Source organism: Idiotropiscis lumnitzeri, chromosome 19 (assembly GCF_059441095.1).
Source record: "Idiotropiscis lumnitzeri isolate Australia: NSW breed Sydney's pygmy pipehorse chromosome 19, RoL_Ilum_1.0, whole genome shotgun sequence".
NCBI classification, from domain to species: domain Eukaryota; kingdom Metazoa; phylum Chordata; class Actinopteri; order Syngnathiformes; family Syngnathidae; genus Idiotropiscis; species Idiotropiscis lumnitzeri.
Window position 1 is genome coordinate 5,771,883 of NC_142409.1, and position 21,357 is coordinate 5,793,239.

At 40.9% G+C, this 21,357-nt stretch overlaps 1 protein-coding gene across 5 annotated transcripts in view; it reads right to left on the minus strand.

Annotated features, from left to right (window-relative positions):
- The window catches only part of kcnh2b (potassium voltage-gated channel, subfamily H (eag-related), member 2b), a 133,733-nt gene that overhangs the window by 50,739 nt on the left and 61,637 nt on the right, over nt 1–21,357 (minus strand). For 4 of the 5 annotated variants that reach the window (XM_088282445.1, XM_088282446.1, XM_088282443.1 and 1 more), the window contains 4 exons: nt 12,200–12,355; nt 10,995–11,208; nt 9,760–10,085; nt 9,451–9,662 (listed from right to left, as the gene is read on the minus strand). In XM_088282445.1, coding sequence (XP_088138571.1) covers nt 9,451–9,662; nt 9,760–10,085; nt 10,995–11,208; nt 12,200–12,355 — 908 coding nt within the window. Of the gene's footprint in view, nt 1–9,450; nt 9,663–9,759; nt 10,086–10,994; nt 11,209–12,199; nt 12,356–13,130; nt 13,224–21,357 lie in introns of those variants that run through there. The other variant, XM_088282447.1, reaches the window with a different exon arrangement.

Genomic DNA, 21,357 nt, shown 5'->3' on the forward strand with positions numbered 1-21,357 from the left:
GCTTTTCCTGGAAAACACTTAATTTGAAGTGAATGTTTGTCTCCCCTTCTCTTGTAAGGGACATGCTACTGCACATCATGTGTGTACGTAGCCATGAACAAAAGAAAAAAGCGATGACTCTAAAAAGCACTGTCAAGCTAAAGCCATCACAATTCACTTTTGAGTCACTTGACACACTTGATGATGGCAAAAATGTGGTTTTAAAAGTGCTGATATTGCAGACATTGCCCCAAAAAAAATGCCTGCCCTTCCCCTGGAAAAACCCCAGCCCTGTCACGACCGAGTCAACAAAAGATTTATGTAAACAGTCTCATGGGACACAATTAAAGTATGCTAATAAACACTGCAATTCCTGATCTGTAGTATTTCCCCGTCGTCTGGTGTCAACAACATTGTTATACACATTAGAATGCTGAGAATAGCAAGAACACGTTACGCTTAAAACGTACGTCTTTTCCAGTTCCACTCTACAAACCATGCTCAGCCAACTTGGTACAGCTTGTCGACACTTTGTCATGAGTAAAATCAAATGACCAGATAGTACAAGGTACCACTTATAGTGACCCGTCACTGTGATCGATATAAGTGCTTAAGACTTATAGCATTTGTTGAGTTTAGGTTGCCATCATATCAAAAACGTAAATACAGTACATGGAAATAAAACCTGAAATGTTCTCACGTCTCATTGATTACAAACTCAAATGGTTTTTTAATTAATGGCAAAAATTAATGAATTGGCCAGATGCTCCGATTTTTTTTTTCTTTTGGAGGAGACATTGGAAAACAAGTACATGTGAAATATACTTGCATCAAATGCTTGTGTTTGAAACCCTAAATGACCTTTGAGCAAAGAATGCACTAAAGTATATAAAATAAAATAAAGAAAGAAAGAGAGAGAAAGAGAAGAGAGTGAGAGGATTAAACATGGCAACTCCTCCTTTAAACTGCCCATTTGTTGTCACTGCAATAACTATTTTAAGAAGTTACAGTGATCTCCATTGATGTTGGCTCAGCAATTTCATTTTATGCTGCACTTTTGAGAGAACGTTTTGAATGTCAACTTGAATTTCCCTGATCCCTTTAAAATGTTTGCTGCCTCTCAGCGCAGTTTAAAACTTGGAAATGTGACTTCTGCCACACTTTGAGTTTAATTATTCGAATGGCGGTCAATAACATGTCAGTAAAATATTTTTGAGTACTGCTATTTGATGACCTTAACCACAAAAATCAGACCACTCCAGTATGATAAAAAAAAAATAAGAATCATTGTTCCGCGTGAAGCCAATTAAAATCGCAATTGACATTGTTTTGTGAAAATTCTCATACTGACTTTTACTTTCCCCCATAGCATAAAATAATAAAAAATAATAAAGTTGGGAGGACGGGAGGCTGAATTGTTGGACTAACTAGCTCAAGACATGTCACACAAGGTGCGCAAATGACATCATCTCCACAAACCAGTTTTAAAACAGGTGTGACTCCAGCGTCATAATCCCAAATATTCATGTAAACGTCATGGTGTCAACGTCCCAAGTTGTCCTCGAGTTGAACTCTACCCTTTGGTCAAAATAAATCCTTTAGGCTTCTCCTCTTGGTCTTACAGCTCATTTCAAAGACTGTCATCTCTACCTAAAAACTGCAAATCCTTCCTGAGACTCAGCATCCTCGCCTCCATTCTACGGCAATAAAACCCACAAAGGCATGCAGTAACAAAACCAAAGGGCACGAAACAAATTAAATGACATTGAGAGATTAAGCCGGACAGGCCGAGTGAGAAAGAGACGTGAAATTGAGTATTTGAGAGAGCCAAGTGCAGCGAAGAGCTTCCCACTGAGTTTAACTTTTGGCCAAATGAGTTTAGCACAGCAGGTGTGATGCCAAGAATCTCAACTGAGGCCAAGCGGCAACTCCTGACAGGACACGCACGTTATGATGGGATTCTCCAATGCATTTTGATGCTAAATAAGGTCGTCTTGGTGCGACAGTAGTGGGACAACGGAGATAAAACAACAAATCCCTGTGCTATTCCTGCGTGGGTCGGTCAATTTCTTAGATTAGAAAGTGGTGTGTTAAGCAGTTCTCGAGTCAGGAAAAGCGCTAACCTAAATAGGAACAAGATGGTTATTTCTCACTGCACTGCATATAAGGAGGCCTGGTTTTATGTGGCCGTTGTATGTTGTATGTACCGTGGAATTTGCCATTTATCAACCTGATATACGGTTACACGCGCACGGGTATTTGGGGATTTGTGTACACTGTAATTTGTTAGCACACAGATGAACCAGAAATCCTGTGTCTGTGAGCATCACAGTGCAAGCTGCTCTTGCAGATGGTCCTCACACAAGCCAATGGGCAGAAAATGGAGAATCCCCATACACACACAGACTCACATCTCCTGGCCAAACTAATATGAGAACACTGACTTGAATCTGTGGATAATTTAAAAAAAGAAGTGCTTTGCAATGACCATTTTATTCAACGGACTTCATGAACATACATAGTTGATTTCAATGATCAGATAATCGGCATGGTCTGCGGTAGCTCGATAACGATCCTGATCGTTTGGATCAGGTGTGTTGCAGCAGGAAGAGATGGGGGAAAAAAAGTTACATTTCACTCTTTCTGGGTGTCTTCTTCTAAATAAGCTCGCTGTTGTACTAAAAATGGATGTTTGCACGACAACTCGGCTGGTATTTAGCCTGATATTTGTGTGGGGTTCAAGGTCTGAACAAGGGTCAGAGATAATGACTGGGTTTAAATGGCAGCATCTGCTTCTCGATCTTGTCAAATGACAAGGAGCCACCAGCACACTAATCTCTGGAGAGGTTGCGTATTCTCCGGAGGGCCAGCGGTACTGTTAAAGGAAATCACAATTCGTGACGTGTGTGGGTGTGCGTCTGTGTTTGTGTGTGGATGTGTGTGAGAGAGACATAACGCGGTGAGTCAGCTATTGATTCACACTCAGTGTTGACCTTATGGCTGACTTAGAAAGTTCACATCCAGTCGCTTGTAAGCACGATGTATGTGCTTGCTTGTGCAAATTTGCGACATCGATGAGGAGAAATGGGAGGACAAAATCTTTTAGTTCAACTTGCAAGATAAAAGGCCCCGTCGGGTCCAGGGGCAGATTGGGGGATTTTGTTATCTTCCAAAATAAAGCAGTCCAAGCATTTATTTTGTTTCAACTTTAGGAAAAAAAAATGGTATTTGTCAAGAATTTGATTTTCTAACCCCCATGAAAAGGCGGGTGTGTTGGTTTATTGGTGCTCACTAAACAACTTCCATAAAACTATTTGTATCAATCAATGTGCATTTGCCGTTATAGTCCACTTGCATTGGGGTTAACTAAAGTGAATCATCCTGATCCAGCAGCTCGAAACTATACCTACAGGATATAACTTCACAATAACGATCAATTTTTCAAACCGGTCAGGTGGACCTTTTTTTTTTTTAAATGTCATATATGGTCATGATTGCAAAGGACCAGCTCATTCAAACATTGAAGCAACTGGGGATTCAGCATCTTCACGAATACATGGACACGGTCACAAGGGAGCAGGGGATCCAACACGCAAAACGCACAAGTTGAGAGACGACCCCCACAGCATGTAATTGAGTATCTGTGCTAAAATGCCCTGACAGGAATTCAAATGATCAAAACCAACTGCAGACTAACACATTTCCCGATGTCGTATACAACCTCACGGAGTAATAGCAGCAATGCTTCACAAACTATTAGACGCTCGCTGTGGGGTTCAACAAAACCTGGTGCATATGCGTATGCTTGCGTGTCAGTGATAGAGCATCGTGGCTCTGTGCTTGGTTCACTCCGCTGCCTCTTGAGATGAGCCGGCTTCACTGCCCCGCCCTCCCCCTCGCTGGCGGCATGATGGATTGGTCCGAAATGGGTGCCTGACTGGCTCACTTACTGTACCTGATCTTGGTGCAACTATCGGACCTCCGGGGATTGATTGTGCGACATAACAATGGGGAGCATCTCAGGTAACTTAAATTGAGTCCCAAGACTACTTTTCAAAGATTCTAATTTGCTCTCAGCACATGCAGGAACCTCTGATTGGCTGATGACCAGTCCAGGGTATACCCCACCTCTTATCTAACTGCGAGCTTTGTCACCAACGACTAATGACAACATGACAGAAAATAGCATTGATCAGGAATACAGCTGTCATACCATTATTGCTTCTGCATGAAGAATGCAACAGCACTAGTATACCGAAATGCAACAGAGTCACCAGGCAGTGATAGCGCTATTGTTTCCATGCAATTTGAGCGCCAGTGCGAGCAGGTTGGCACGTGTGTTTAAGTGAAGGCAAACACATTTACATGAAAACAACAGAAATAAATGTTTGTGTTTTCATAAAACTTTCCAAACTCTCTGATTCAATTACCTGCTATGATGAGGAGCCCTGTGATTAATGGGGGGAGGGCAAAGGAAATGGGTCAGACCGTGCAACAGTGCAGGGGGACGTGAGGAGGGCGGGGGGGCCGAGGGGGGGGGATAATGGGAGTATGCTCATGGATAACAGGCCGAGTCTTACAACAAATGAGCATAAATAAAGTACAAAAACCAACAAAGTAGGAGGAGTTTAAAATGTAAAAATAAAACGTAGAAGACTATGAACCCAAGAGTTTCATCTATACACACAAGCTTGGATCAAAGCTACATTGTTCCTGGCAGTTAATTTCAAAGTAATACCTCACACGTGTTAATGATGGAACATTTTCCATTTCAACTCAAATCAATTGTGAGTGCCCCCCGTGGGACAGCGTCATCATGTTCTTTCACGGACAAAGCCCGCATTTGCTTTCGAACAACTAAAGTTATATAGAGCGTTGCAAATGGCAAAATCAATGCCTGCTTAATGCTGTTTGAGGGAAGCAGAAAGGGAAACAGATTAGTTAGATATAGATTATCTGCTTGATCTGAACAGGAGAGACGATTTGCAAAGTGGTTTTGGACAATGTTCAACAATTGCAACGCATTTTTGTTCGCGCAAGACTCATTCACATGAAAGTCTATCAATTTGTGGACCGACCTCAAATGACATATTGAAATATTAACGATAGAGTGGAACATTAAAAATGCGGTTCAGCAAGTTTGCATTTTCTCTTTGAGCGTGGGTCTTCTGTAACTTCCTTGCAACATTTGAGAAACATTCGCGTTCGGTTCATTCAAGGGTCTACACCAGGCGTGGGCAAACTACGGCCCGGGGGCCACATGCGGCCCGTTAAACCTTTTAATCCGGCCCGCCAAACTTGAAAAAAATTAAATGAATAAACCTTGTTCATGTTTTATTTTCTAAATACTGTGTTTTTTCAAAGACATATATATTGTTGTAATGCTTTGGTTCACTTTCATTTAAAATTAAATGTATTTTTTTTATTCTCCGATGAGCTGAGGTTACCAAAACACTCCATCGATTTGCTCCCCTCTGTTAAATTTTAGAACCCATTGTGGCCCGCCAATCAAAAAGTTTGCCCACCCCTGGTCTACACGATCAATTGGCGTGAAGGCTTGCTTGTCCATAAAGTCGACACGGACATACACCATCTAAGTTCAAAAGGTTTGCCGACCAATCGAAGACAATGAAATATAAGACCAGACATATTTTGATGTATGATAATTGTGCAAGGTTAACACAATAAATATTGTAAAATCAAAGACTTGGCACACAATAGTAGCATAATGAAACCGGCATTAATAATCATAATAGGTCATAATTTTTCATCATGCGTACTGGGTGGGAATAACAGTTATTAACAGTGTGATTAAGAAAATAAAATGCAAACAAAAGCTGATTAGATCTATTCAAAGATTTACAATATGCCTCATCTGAATAAAGAGTAGACATGGCGGATATATGCATAGCTTCAAGACACCGACAAGATGCTTCTTTACTTTGTGGGTCATTGAACTCACACGGGGGAAAACACTCAATCAGTCTGAGGTATTGAGGCGGAGCCACGGAGCGGGCAGCTAAATTACAGTCCTGCAGGTTGAGCGTGTCACATGCTCCTCGACTCCATTCCAGCCAATTTAACTGAGAGACCTCGCCACTGGTGCCAGAGCATGTAAGAAGTTTTTTAGACCCAAATATACCAGAGTGGCATGCTCAAAGCATCACTCGGAGTGACAAATAATAATAAGAAGTACATTACACAGCAGCCTGCTTGTAATATGATGCCCATTATGAGGAGCTTGCTTTCTTTATTCCAGACAATGCATGCATGCATAAAGGGGTAATAGTAACTCGGGGGTGTCGTCAAACCAAACCGGTCTTGTCTGTCTCATCCACAGCTCTAAACATAATAAATGAAGTTATTTTCCCCCAGGTAGACTGAGAGCGGTTTTCATTGTGGAGATGAAAAGCCCACGTTTTCTTTAATTTCTGCCCTAGTTCACAAACATAGTGCTTTGCAGAGACATTGCCAGAGGTGTATGGCTCACCATAACAAGTGCAATGATGAGTCCGGCCTTAAAAAAAAAAAAAAAATTAATTAATGTGGCACTGCTAAAAACCATCAGGTTCAGCTATTTCACATCATCCATAGGTTTATAGAGTTATTTTCCTACTGCTGGTTGACATGCGATATTTCTAAATCAAGTAGTATCCAAACAACCACAATTACTTTCTTAACGTGCCTGTTTTCTGCCACAAATGGTTTACCTTAATGAATGCCAACATATTTAAGTCCTAGAAGGATTTGGAACACTACTTGTGACTCCACAGAGAAGTCTCTATGAAAGACTTCCTATAATGCCCGCTCATTAAATAAATATGTACGACCTATTTTTCACTTAATATAATGCTGCTGATGCCACAGCAAGTGTTCTTTGTTGAGCTTTCAGCAGCTTGTCCCAGCCCTATACTCATTACACTATTTTATATACATATTTTTTTTTTAAACAGCAAATATAGGCTACACGCGTTCACACACACACACCTGACCTACAGATTAAATCCTCCAATATAAGTATCAGTCCTACTTGCTCCATTGGATCCAAACGTTCGTGTTGAGTGGGCTGCTAAGGTGGTTGCGTGTTAGTATAAGACAGCATCTAAGTGATTTCATGTTTGAGTATGCAGGGGGCATTTAAAGTCCATATTCACGTGTCTGGGCGAATGCCGTGTATGGAAATGGGTGGAATATTGGATGAGATCAGTGTTGGAAGAGTATGTTGGTTGGACAGTATATACTCTATTTGATGTCCTCTAAAAGTAAACACCTTACAAAATGGGAGTTCTACTTACACTAAGTAGTTAATGGGCCTATGCATCATCTATCAATGTGGTGAGTAATGCATCAGGCACCTGCGCGAAAGTTTACTCTTGACCGATTACTACTAGAATGATACAATATAGCCCAGAATGTGCTTTTAGAATCGGGAATCTAATTCTCGTACCTGACCTGTACCCAAACAATGAATCTCACCTTCATGAGTCTTAATATGCAGAAATCATCATCTTAGAACCAGTCCGTTACATAAAGATGAATCTGGATCCTAAATTAATCATAGTATCGAAGTTATGGCAATGCGGAAAAGAAAAACGTAATTTATGCAAGATTGAAGTCACTAGAACACCGTTTTACTTTTTTTTGGTCCCCCATTATGGCACAGATAGTCCTTAATAATATTCCACCTATTTACTGTGAAATGAGCACCATATGCAATCGTCTCCTCCGTTGTTTCCATTGTATCTTCATTATTTAGTCAATTGCTTTTACAGAGAAGCAACACAGTCAACAGACAAACAAGTCAATATAAATGGGAGCGCTACAAGATACAACACACGCTGAAATGGAAAAAAGAGGTCAGTCTTCCCTTTAAAGATGTTTTATGGAGCATCTAAATTATTCACTCGGATGCCGGGATCATACACTGAGAGCCTTGGGATTAAACGTCTCAATGTGATGCTGCCATCTTCAGGCCGGAGTTGACATTACAGTCGTGTAATTCTCTGCCAGACGCCACACGAATGTACTACGTGTGGTTAAACTCGTGGTGCATGAAAAATCTGACTGCATACGCGTGTAGTGACATTTAAAATTGAGAAAAGAGATGAAGATGAAATTTGTATCAAATCAGAAAGTTTGCAAATGTCTGCCCATTTGGAGACAGCTGTTGCTGGAGCATAACTACCGTATGGAATAAATGACATTGATGCGCACGCACGCACACACACACACACACACACACACACACAAAGCAAGTCTGGGTTGTGTTTTGACCTTGCCATCTGCAACTCACATACTGTAGCATGATTACATTATTGTGTTGCATCATCAACTCTGGATTATTGTCTGTTGAGAACAACAGGGTAAAAAAAAAAAAAAAAAAAAAAAAAAAAAAAAAAAAAAAAAAAAAAAAAAAAAAAAAAAGAGCATGATCGGATCAAATCATTCCTATTCCCTTTAGTAACTCTCGGTAGACTCCTGCCCTAACAGAAGGCTTAACTTCAATACCACCCTCCCCCCTTTCAGTTGGTCATATGAGTTTCTTCAAGGTTGTAATGGATTTGAATGGTTTACCAAAAGATAATGGAAAAATATATTTAAAAAAAAATTGACAAAAATGGACGTGTTTTTCACAGGGCGGTGACATTGTTTTAAAAGAAGTACATGATCATACAGGCAGAAAACAAAACATTAATAGAAATCATCTTAATATGAGTCATCTAACTCCTCTAATCATTATCAGTCTTCATTCGTTTTACTTTCCGGTTTGGCACGAATACAACGTCGCAGACACGTTTCCATACGAGCAACGATGTAGAATGACTATTTTGCACACCTGCATATACTGGAAGTTAACGTCTTTAAACGAGAGGGAAAATACTAGAGCTCATAACCCAGAGTATTCGTATCAAATAATGTATCTTAATACACAGTGGCGAGCGGTCATGGACAGCACAGCTGAACTCCAGATGTTTTCGTGGCACACTTATGTGCAACTCTAGTGTATTTTCGTATAGCTCGTGATAGTGCTGGAATCAAGAGGCGGATTAAGTTCCCACCGAAGGCTCAGGTATCAAATACACTGCTCACCACTTAAACATCAAAATGAGTTTACCTTCACTTCTGATCATTTATCAAGCCAAAACGCTCACCAAATCAGTCCAGGACACACATTCATAAAAAAAAATAATAAAATAATAGAAAAAAAAAAAAGCACCTTTTTGAGTTATGATCCATCATTTGCACCTTTAGTCTTAAGTGACCACATCACACAAATGCAACTTTTTTTTTTTTTTTTTTTAACTCGAAGTGCATGATCTCGGCTTGCCTAAAACCATTTCAACTCAAAGGTAATGTCATGAGGAGCTTCATAAAACGCTACATTGGGTACGTCAGCTCATTAGCAACAACAAACACACATTACGCCTCTTTCGTGTAGACCTTCGACAGGCGAAAGAAACTCAGCCCTACCTGTGTGACTTTCTCCGTCACATTGTGCGTACGGTCGATGAGTTTGCAAGGCGCAATGATGTCCATCTCCCCTGTGGGCAGGGCGATGAGGGGGTCGGGTTTGAAATCCACAAAGTTCAGGGTGATCTGAGGAATTTTGGAGATGGTACGGTACCGCATGAGGTCAGAGTCTGACGTGGAGTTCAGTATGTTGGACTTACTGTTCACTGCACCTGGAAACGCACACGGGATACAAGATGGTTAGAAATCGCAACCCCCCAAAAATAAAAAACGACATTCTTATTTTTTTTTAACCCGCATATACCGCACCAGTGCTTCCCAGTCGGACACTGGCTCTGCGGTTTTTCCGGTCCCAGTCAGGCCTCATGGCCTCAATCTCGTCGACAGAGGACGCGCGCCTCATACTGTGGAAGCTCTCGCGCGAGCGGCTGCGCGACAGGGAACAGTTGGAGCCAGAGGCGTCCTGGTTGAGGCTGAGGCGATGGTGGGGTGCTACGCAAGGAGACGACTGGGTGAGAGGTCCAACTAAGTGGGTAATCTGGTGAGGAGGTGGATGATGGGGTACAGGAGACACAGAGTCCAATAAAGTTCGGTGGTCCTCCAAGTGGTCTTCTGGCCAACTTTGTAGAGCTGACCTGAGAAAAAGAGAAAAACAAGATGCGTAACTGGGAGGCAGAAACTGAATTTGCAATCACAACCCCTTGAGAAATTGGATTTGATTATTAGAGATGCTCTTGGAGTGACCGGCTGTGCTTACAAATACACACTCAAATATTATAAAACAGTATCAAATGTGTTATAAGGACCGAGCCATGCTGCAAAAAGCAAAAATCCCCAGGAACTTGGCAGCCCCCAAAATTATCTTAGTTTTAAGTATCACAAGATGGCAGCAGAGAACAACTTTGTATTCAACAGGACAAAAACAACAAATAAATGGTCTCATATAAACATATAAAGTGTTATTATAATTAATTACATGACAAAGTGAGCCCATTGTTTGATGAATGAAAACATGGATTTCTTTCATCAGATAATAATTTTCATTTCTTTAGGAAAATATTAAAATAATGTTAATATCGCATGTTGCATTGCTTTTCCAATATTGTGCATCCCTCTTATGTAATATAAAGTAGTATATTCATGATACCCTACTCGCGGATTCACCTGATTAATTTTTTTTCTTGAGAATCTATTTTGTGTTGTTTACTGCAAACTCACTTATTTGCTATCGCTCTTTGAAAAAACAAAAGAATTGTTTTTTTTTCTTTTTTTTTTGCAATTTTGATGTTGAGGAACTATGTTGAACTAAGAATCGGAGCTCCTTTTAGACCGTTCATCACGTTTCCTAATTGAAACGTAGTTCCTTACCGCCATCTTGTGGCACCTAAATCCAATTCTAAACCTTTATACAAGTAGATTTTCTCTATTAGCCGCAGGGCTCACAATCCGTTTCTCGAACAAATAGCAAGAAACCACCAAAACATTGAAACCCTTGCGCTTATTCCACAATCGGATCTTCATGAAAACAAATCTTTGAGCTGTACCTGCTTTCACTGATTTGCTCGGAGTGTTCCGACGGTAAAGGGGGAAGTGGCAGGAACTCCCCCAAGCCGAGTGACTCGTGACAGTGGCCGACCGGGTGCAGTGGCAGAGGTGTGGCGATGGGGATCTGACCGGACTCCGTGTCATCCAGAGACACTTTACTGTTGGAAAGGGAGCGCAGCAGGGGAAGGCGCAATTTGAAGCCTCTGGGACGACCTGACGAAGAGGACAAAAAGGCAACCACTTGTTTATGGAGAAAAATACACCGAAAGGAGTGAAAGAGCGTGACGCGGTGAGGAGATTTTAACGGGATCGTGTTGAGCCGAAATAGGCTTTGAAGAGGAATTTAGGACACTGACATTGATTACAATTTATCTCCAAAGTTCAGTGCATGATTTAAAACATTGTCTATGGAACATTGAGTCCAGAAACAGTTCAGAACAAACATTCTGTCAAATGTAATTAAATGGAAATCAAATATTACTTTGCAAATATCAGGCCACCTGTTGTACGCGTGGATGAATGGAACACTGATCAAGGTGGATTACTGACTGGATGCATGTTGCCTTTCTACTGAGTGCGATTGGTTGCTCCAGTTGGGTTTAAAAGGCCTCTCAATACCAACATCTCAGAAAAAGTTGATGTATTCCTTATTTTTTTTTTTTTACATTAAAAAGCAGCCTGGCACAGTAATTAGAAAAATGTCAGAAGTAAAGCTACTGTAATTAAGTACATACACCACCGTCAATGATTCAGAAAATTATCATAAAGGTCACCTGTTTTTTTTTTTTTGTTTTTTTTGGTCTCATCAAAGTTGAGGAAATGTGCAATAGTAATTTTAATATATTTTACCTTTTCGTGAATGTTGAATTGTCACTTGTCCTTGCATTTGATTTTATTATGATGAAAATGTGATTTTGTCCTACAGGAAAATCAGACCTCTATGGCCCATCTTGCTCATTGCTGCATGTAGAAGGCTGCATACGGCAGCAACCACCGATACGACATGAGGACATCAGGTCACTAGCTAAGTTGATTGCCGTTCTTCTGTTTTAGTTGGATGTACATTTCAAAAAACACCATCAAACCGGTAACATTTCGTTTTTTGCATAACTATCTAGACCCAATGAGTGAGATGCCTAGACGGGGGCGGTATAAGTAACGTGAGGCTGTATTCAAATAGTACAGCCGTCAAGTCAATAGTTACCAGTGACGAGCCAGGTGGGAAGGCGATGGTTAAGCTCCTGTTTGCCGTCCCGCAGTGTCTCCTCAGTCATGACCTCAAAGTTGAGGATGAACATGATCACCATGCCATCTTCGTTCTTCACGGGCACCACATCCACCATACATAGGAAGCACTGACCTGCAGGGACACACGCAAAACGCTCACTTAAATCAATTGCAATCGGTGGACGCTTTTATCCAGGGTACCTCATAATGGAATGTGAAAGTGCATGGCTTTAAAAAAAAAAAAATACAGGCCGCATTTATGTGCACTATTGCTTAAGCTTTACCCTTCCCAAATGCAGCCTGTGCATCAGCAAGATTGCAAATGTTTACATGTAATTGTCTGGTGAAACAAAATGCGTGGTCGCGGATGCAAATTAGATGATCCACTTGTGCACACAGCACTTTCCATGTCCTGAACGACTCAATGGAATTTGTTCGGTGCGTAATAACTAATGCACATACTTCCATTTGAGACCTATTAGAGACCACAAGTTAGAGTGAAATTAGATTGAACAGTTCAGTAAATGGTTGGGAGAACTATGGAAGGTCAGTCGGCCTGAATATACAATACATGGAATACGGATGAGAATGAATTGTCTTTGCTTTAGATTGTGGAGGCAATATTTAACATGGATCATTTTGACATGCTGTTATCAGTCGTGGCAACTTACAAGCGACCAAAATACAGAATTGAAATAAACCACATGTAACGCACTGAGTGGGAACTGAGAATACGGTTAGTGACTGTAATGAATGTCATGTGCTCTAAACAAAAAAAAAAAAGCAAGTCACTTTGTGAGTAGAACTCTCATTACAGATTTAATCTCAGAATTTTCTGTAAATCTGCACACTTTTTCTCTCGAAAAAAAAAATAAAAATGCAATGCATACCTGCCTCAAGTCTCTTACCTGCATGATGACGCTAAGCAATCAACTCCACGAATAACAACCATGGCGCTCAACATGGAAATCTTACAGCCGATACAGCAACATACAGCGTGTCACTCATTCATATCACATCAGAGCTCGGGGAACAAGCCAAAATCCGATTGGACGACCGCATAATCCCCACAAAGGAGGGGGGAAATATGAAACACGGAGAAAACGAAAGGATTACACCATCTGGCTCGAGAGAGTGTGTGCATGTACACGTGTCCGCGTGCGCGCCTATGTGCTCATGTGTAGGTATTTGCAGAGGCTCATATTCATTCAAGAGCTTCTGGGTCATCTCGATTCATGCCTAGATTCTCGTAACAGCTGTGATGATGTTGCCTTTGGTGACGTTTTAATAGCTGAAGGTGTTATTGCATCGTGCATCCCCTAAAGCCAGTATGCCACGTGGCCTTAGTCAATCACAATGTCCCATGACAATAAAAAAAAAAAAAAATGCTTGAAATGCGTCTTATCTGGCTTGATAGGTGGCTCTAATATGAGCTCTGCTCAACTTTTGACTGTAAAAATTGAAGCTTTTAAGTCTTTTATTGGTTTGACCATGGAACATTATTTTACATGCTTTCCTTTAGGAAGCATTTAAAATATATTTGTAATAAATAATAAATGTTCAGAAAATGTCGCAAAAGAGAATGTTGGGCCTTAGTGGAAGCCCTGAATTAATAAAAAACAAAACAAAAACAACTCCCTACGGCATTTTTCCAAAAGCGCATGGGGCATGAAGTGAGCTTTGAGGTTCAGAGGGCAACTGCCATTTCATCTAAATGATCCCCTTGGATATATTCCAATTTACAGTGAAGCATCTGGTAATCTGGACTCAGTGAGGCTGATTTACAAAAGCCAGAGGAGATTATCGCAAACGCTCCAAACATGTTTAAAAATAATTTTAAAAAAATTAAAAATAAAAAAAAAAAGGGCAAACTTTCTATGGAGGTCCAGTTATCGAGAGATCATACGACGACGTGTCCTCAATTAGAAGGCCAACAAAAATCGCAAACCTTCAAACTGAACCATCTGTTCGGTTTCGTTTGTTGGACCAGTATCGGACAAGACAAAGGATTTGGCACCAAAACTATAAAGGTAACTCTATTTAGTGTTAATGCTAAATCCTGAGCAGATGATTGCAATTATGCAAGAAATAGAAGATGGATAATCAGAAGGCTAAATAGATTAATTGCTTGGGAACAATCAAACACTATTATTGGAGACTAAATTATTCTCTGTGTCCCATGATTGGCTGGCAAACAGTTCAGGTTGTACCCCGCCTACTGCCTGGAGATAGTTGGAAAAGGCAGATAATGGATGGATGGATATATTATTCCACTCATGGTCATTCTAGGCCTGCTATAGCTAATTAATCAGTATTGTATTTTAAAGGACAAAAGGTTCAGGGAATTTTGTTCGAGGCCCACAGCGCTCAAAGCAAAATATGGAGATCTAAAATAAATACAGTACTGGTACCTCAGTTTATCTCGGTATATATATAGCACACCAAAATGGCTTTTTATTCATTGTTATTGTGGAGTGGCGTCAGGGAAGACATCAACAACACCCATTCACAGACTGCGTGACTGGGAATGAATAGATTACAGATACTTTCCTCCCCCTGCGACGTCATTCTTAAAACGGGGACAGTTCCAACCCTTCAATCCAAAACACTCACACGTTAACAATCACACTTTGCTCATTTCTCAAACGTGTCAGCCATAAAACAAGGACAGAATAACACAGTGGATGCTTATCTGTCATTTCACCTTCCACACATTTCCTTGAATGTAGAAATAATTATTTGTACACCACTAGATGGCAGGACACCACAGCACATTGTGATGATTTGACAGTGAACCACGCCAGCGGCCTGCAGTGAGGATCATTTTGCAGTATGACTATCTTTCATCAGAACACCAAGTCTCCGGATCGGAGAGTGCCACAGCACCGGAATAGCAAATGGAAAAATAAATTAAGTGTGTATATGCGTCTGTGTGTGACTCTTCACTGAGTGAATGTCATATAGACTATTAATATTGGACTTGGAAACGCTTGTTCCCAAGATATGGGCCAGCAGCTGTCCTCTGATAAGTGATATAACGTTACTCTAAGTACACGCACACACACAGATACATTCACAAGCACACACACATGGTCTGATATCAAGTTGAAGCCCGGAACATTTTTCTAGATTGTTGCAGGATTAGAAGCAGTTGAAGCACAAACTATTCCTGACAACAATTTATCAGGCATCCTCATCTGTAATAGAGACAAATAACCACGAGTTGTGCTGTGTGTTCGCGGCGCCAATTTGGAAGTTGGATTGTAAAAGCAGTTTCCCCACTGAGAGTGCATGTAGCGCACATTGTTGTGTAGTTCGCTTTCATGTGACACAAGTGGATGCCTCATCTTGTACCCAGTTGGTGGAAAATTAGAAGTAATGGCGATACAGCTGAGCGGTGTGTAAGATTGATTTAAGGGGCCGGATTGGGGGGGGGGGTTCCCAGAGCGAACATGTCCTAAATAAAAGATGGACCGGCTAGTAGTGTTTACCGAGGCCTTGGGGAACTTTAGGTAGACGGCTGGCGTGGCAAAAACAAGTTGAATTCTCGAGGGGTGCTGGGGAAATGCTTTGAGAAAGTGGACGTCAATTGTTGCGAGACTGGACGTTCGCCATACATTTTATGCATCGCCAGTGAAAGAGTAATTACAAGAAAAATTAACCAATAGTCAGACGTCTGAAAAAAGTCATCATCAAAAACAGTACGCAACATTTTAGCGAATGATTCAAAGTGAGGTCCTGAAAATAATTACGTAGAGTAGAAGAAAAATATGTTCAACCCCACTGTTAGGAAACAGTAGGGTTGATTTACATAACCACCTCCACACCAACTTTCTCCACCTATGCCGTTCATAGCTAGGTTTGGTGAAGAACCAGAGTCACTTTCAAGTGACTATACTGTCTTAAACTACAAAAATATTCATCCTCACAACAAATGAAACAAATTAACATTTACGCTATTTCTGTGTGTAATATGAGTGGCCTAAGACCCTGACAAACGTTTTCAGCATCTTAAGTGATGAATTGATTAATAAATATATATGTAATAAATAAATAATATATGTAATAAATAAATAAATAAATAATATATGTAATAAATAAATAAATTAATTAATTAAAATCGAGGCTGAAAAATATTTTATTTTGAAAAGTGACAGGCTTCTCCCTGTTACATCGGACTCTTGGCACATATCAAGATGCAAATTGCCTCGGTCGAAGTACGCAAATAAATCCACAAGCTAGTAAAATGAGTAAAAAAAACAGAAGATGTACAAAGCCCGCTTTGCACAACATCCGGCATCTTATTAAATCTAATGAAAATGTGTGTGCAGTCATTACACTAATAATGTTATTCAAGAAACATGTGGGGCAACAGGGTAACTCACCAATGCCCTGGAAAAAAAAAAACACTCAAAAAGGTGCACATAAATGTTGCATAGCTTTGACTCTACAGTAAGAGCTCCAAGTGCCATTAGGGTCTTTTACAAGCCTCTCAGTCCCCGAGATGACACGGATCAATAGTGACACCGTCAAGGTGCTCCCACCAAAGACACCGAGTGCGACTGCGGTGTCAAACAAATCCAGCGTAAATGGCTAGATGCCTCCCGCAACCCGCTCGGCTCGCGTCACATACACTGTTATTAACAGATGAAATGTCACCGCTGCACACATGGAAAGCCCCACAAATTGAGCCCTCCAAATCTGTCTGTAATTCGTTGCACGTTTGGGTTTTTATATGCCACTTTTGAGCACTTCTACGGCCAAGACTGAATGGTGCTTTTTTACCTCATAGCAATAATGTTATGCAGATTAAAGTGAAGCTTTTTTTTTCCCCCCACATGGTCCCAAATCCTGATACCATTACCTGAATGTGGATTTGTCCATATTTGTCTGACATACAGTACAACACATGAAATAAACCCCCCCGCAAAGGCGATCTTTGGCATTGACGCATTTTTCATTCCTCAGCAACATCGTGACAGAAAATCGACAAAAACTTGATATGAAAGCTGAAATTTATTTTGGACTAGCACTTGACACCATGGTCAATATATCCATCCATTTATAATGGCGCTGGTTGTCAAGCAGGCTCGCGGGGGAAGCTGGAGCGTCAGCATCCACCCAGCACTGGTCATCGGCCAAATCAAAACTATCACACACACACACACAGACCAGTTAAAGTGTTCAATAATCCAAACGTGTCCGTTTGAGGAAGCCCAGGCAAACACTGGGAGAACATTCGATCTCCACATAATATAATTTTATAACAAAGACTATCTTGGGAATAAATGAAAAACAGAGACTTGACGTTATGAACCATCCTGAGCACCTTGTTAATGAAAGAGTCTCAATTATTGAAAAGGCCCAACTTGATATGTCCTGCAAGTGTCATTATCACCTTGTTATATTCCATTGTGTACAGCTTTAATTAGCAACCACAGCGCATTGAATAAACGCAACATACTGTCGCACTTGGCTGAGACACAATTAACACCATTTAGCCTTTAGTGTGAACTCAATCCAGCAGTCGCCCGGAATGGGTGAAGTGCTTCAACGAAACAATGTTACAATATTACCATGATCATATTCATTGTGTGTTCTTTGTGTCGTTATTCGACTAATGAAACAGATGCATCATGCTTAATGTGAAATTGTAAGCACAAATGTGTTTCTCCAAAAATCGTGACCAGGGACATTGATTGGTCAACTGTGTAGAGCAGGGGTGAGCCACAAATGAGTTCTAAAATTTGACAGAGGGGCGGTACCAGGAGCGTTTTGGTAACCTCACCACATCGGAGAAAAAAAATCAATTACATTTTAAATGAAACTGAAGAAAAGCATTACAACAAAATATGTCTTTGACACACCACCGTATTTATAAAATAAAACATTAACAAGGTTTATTCATTGAATTTTTCTCAAGTTTGGCGGACCGGATTAAAACATTTAATGGGCCGCATGTGGCCCCCAGGCCGTAGTTTGCCCACACCTGGTGTAGAGTACATGAAGGCCATTTATTTGGGAGGAGGCCTTTATTTTTATAAATGTGTATTATATTTTCAAGACGCAGGTGCCAAGCTTTCCATTTGCTAAAGTTGCATTTGAATGTATGGTTTTAGGTCATGAGAGACGCTTATTTGAATGGGAAATTTGTCGTTTGGACATCATCAAATAACAGCGCTGCCGATGAACAGGTGGGAGGCAGCACACAAGATATTTTGCATAGAATCAAGCCAGGGCTCGGCATTAAAGTATTGGTAGAGTCGGTTTACTTTGGGTTTCATATCTTCAGTGATTTTTATTGACTGGCAATATCGCTCTAATTTTTTGTGTCTAGCGGGATGCTGTGTTGCCCTCCTCACTATCTCTTGGATGTAGTTACATAATATCAATAGCTCCGCAAAGTTTCTGTTGAGAATCAAAGAAAGCTATTAAGTGTGTGCGTGCGTGGGTGTGTGTGTGTGTGTGTTTGGTCTCTCTCTAACAACAGTCCGACATGGATCATTATTTTCCTGAAGCATGACATTTCCCGCATCCCAACTACAACCAACAGAGATTAATTTCTTAAATATAATTACAATTTTAATAGAGATGTAACTTTAACAGGCAACGTCACGTCCACTGCATTATTTGGAAAACCAAAATCCTGTTTTACGATGTTGCTGTCCCTTGATATTCATCAGGCATGTCCTCCGGGAACAAAACCACATAAATATGACGGACCCAAATCCCATAAAAACCTAAAGATACACCTTTGCATACAACTGTGGCTTCCTGGGCGCTCATTTCCTAACCGGACACTTTAAAAACACAAAGTGAACCGTCAATGTGTGTGTGTGCGGCACTTTATTGCAGTCTGCCACCAGCCAAAGTTTTATAGGCTGTGTGATAGATACCAGAATATAACAACATGAGCCCGAAGCTCAGCTGCTGCAGCTGTTATGTTCCATGCACTCCGATGGACGCTTACCCGCACAAAGCCTCCACATCCACATCCAAACTGTCTTATTAGCGCTTTCCTCATCGTGTTCCGTGACTCCTTTCTGACCCTTCTTCCACCCCCCACTTCTCCCCCGTTTAGCTTGAGGTGAGTTTAGACCACGAGTGATGCGTTCACTGTCACATCAATCCATATGTGCTTGAATGTACACATACATAAGAAATGACTAAAACTCCGCATCTCTGGCTGAGGAGTAAAATCTTTAAAAAAATTCCATTGGTTGCACCGCTCACCATGACTAGGATGAAGAAAAAATAAAAATCTCAGATGTAAGCAACCATCACCTGATGGACATATTTAGGAATACAGGCATAGAAGGATTTTTTTTTAACTCAAGGTACAAGTAAACTTTCTATACGGTTAATTCCTGGAGACACTCACACGCACACAGATCATCTTCCATTCACCTCGCTATACTCTTGGCCAGTTTGTCTAACGCTGGATTACTGCCACCTTTGAGTACCAAGTTCCAGAGTGTCCGGCCTCTCCGTCAGAGATAGGGGGAGGGACTTTTGGGAGTAGCTCAGCGTAGAGCCGCTGTTCCTCCGCATTGAGAAGAACCAAATGAGGTGGCATGGGCATTTGCTTAAGAAGCCTCCTGGACGCCTATCTGGTCCACGCTGGAGAGATTGTGTCGGAACATCTCAGGATTATCCTGGAAGAGCTGGACGAAGTGGCGTGGGAGCGAGAAGTCTAGCCCTCTCTTCTCTCGGTTGCTCCCACAGCATGTAATATGAAATAAGTTATATGCAGAGATGTGCCTCATATGGAAACTTAAACCAAAATGGAAATGTTTATATGTATGCCTTCTGCATCCCCATATATCTTGAGCGTGGAATCAGAGGAGTATATTTTACCCTCCTATTCATCCATAATCAATACAGCATGACTCAACATATCAAGTTGTCAAAGTGAAAAAGGGATTTTAATTATCAGTTACCGCGCCCAGCCTTGGTAGTATATTACATTGCACAAACTCTGTGGGCGGCCTGACAGGAAGCTGTAAAAACCTAAGCAGCAGGTGATTAATGCACAAACAATAATCATGAACACTAATGCCGCAAAAATCTTTGCATAAATTCTCTTAGTTGGATCATGGGGAGTTATCCACATCCAATCGTCTGACCAGCTCCCTCTTTGAATTCCCTTCATCACGTCATGAACGGCGACACATTGTAGTTAATGTGACGATTCTATTCTCGGCGCCTCTAAAACATGTAAGAGCTGCGGTAGATCACAGCTCGGCACAAGCGCGAACTGCCATGACTTCCAGTGAGCACAACCTGTAGCCCAAAAGAGTATTTGACGCGTGAGCAGGAAGCGATAAGGGGGGAGGGAGTGAGGGTGGTGAGTGATAATTAGTTTAGTTTGGGTTCGTACACTTCTGATAACGGGAATGGGAGTGTCAGTGAATCAGCTGTTGTACTGAGTCTAGTGGAAACTAAAGCTGAATGCCCCAAATGTCAGCTGAAATTTTGGGGGAAAATAAATTAAAAAAAAAAAAAATGTGCGATGAGATCAGCAAATCTCACGAGACTTGAATGCAGTGCACTTACAGAGATTTCTAGAAAAAAAAAGTTGCGTAGTCATATTTAGATAATATAATATAAATATGAAATATATATAAATATAAGCTAACGACCAAACATGGCTCAGGTACAGACCCCAGGTGAGCCGTGATTGGTTGTCACCTGAGCAACTGTGATGTCATTTTCAGTCGACAGAGGTGACAAAATGGCCGCCCCATGAAATGGTTAAAAATAGGACGATTTTGCTGCTTAACTCATATCACACAAACACAATATTAACCAGAACGCCATGTTTCGACTAGTGAGGGCGCATGGAACATTTTATTGCAAATAATGTCTTTGAGTTGACATCCCCTTTAAGAACATCCTGAAGTAACCTGTAAACCATTATTCATTAGTCTGACGTTGGGGTATTGGCCAATTCCATCCCAGATTATGTTTATGTCTTGAAAATAGTTACCAGCAGTAAAGGATATCTGATCACCTGACAGCACTCACTCACTTACTCACTCACGCAGAGCAATTCAATACAGCTACAGGTTGTCTTAAATATTTCAGAGGCTCATGCTCATGTTTGGACAAATGTATTCTGCATTGTTGAATTGT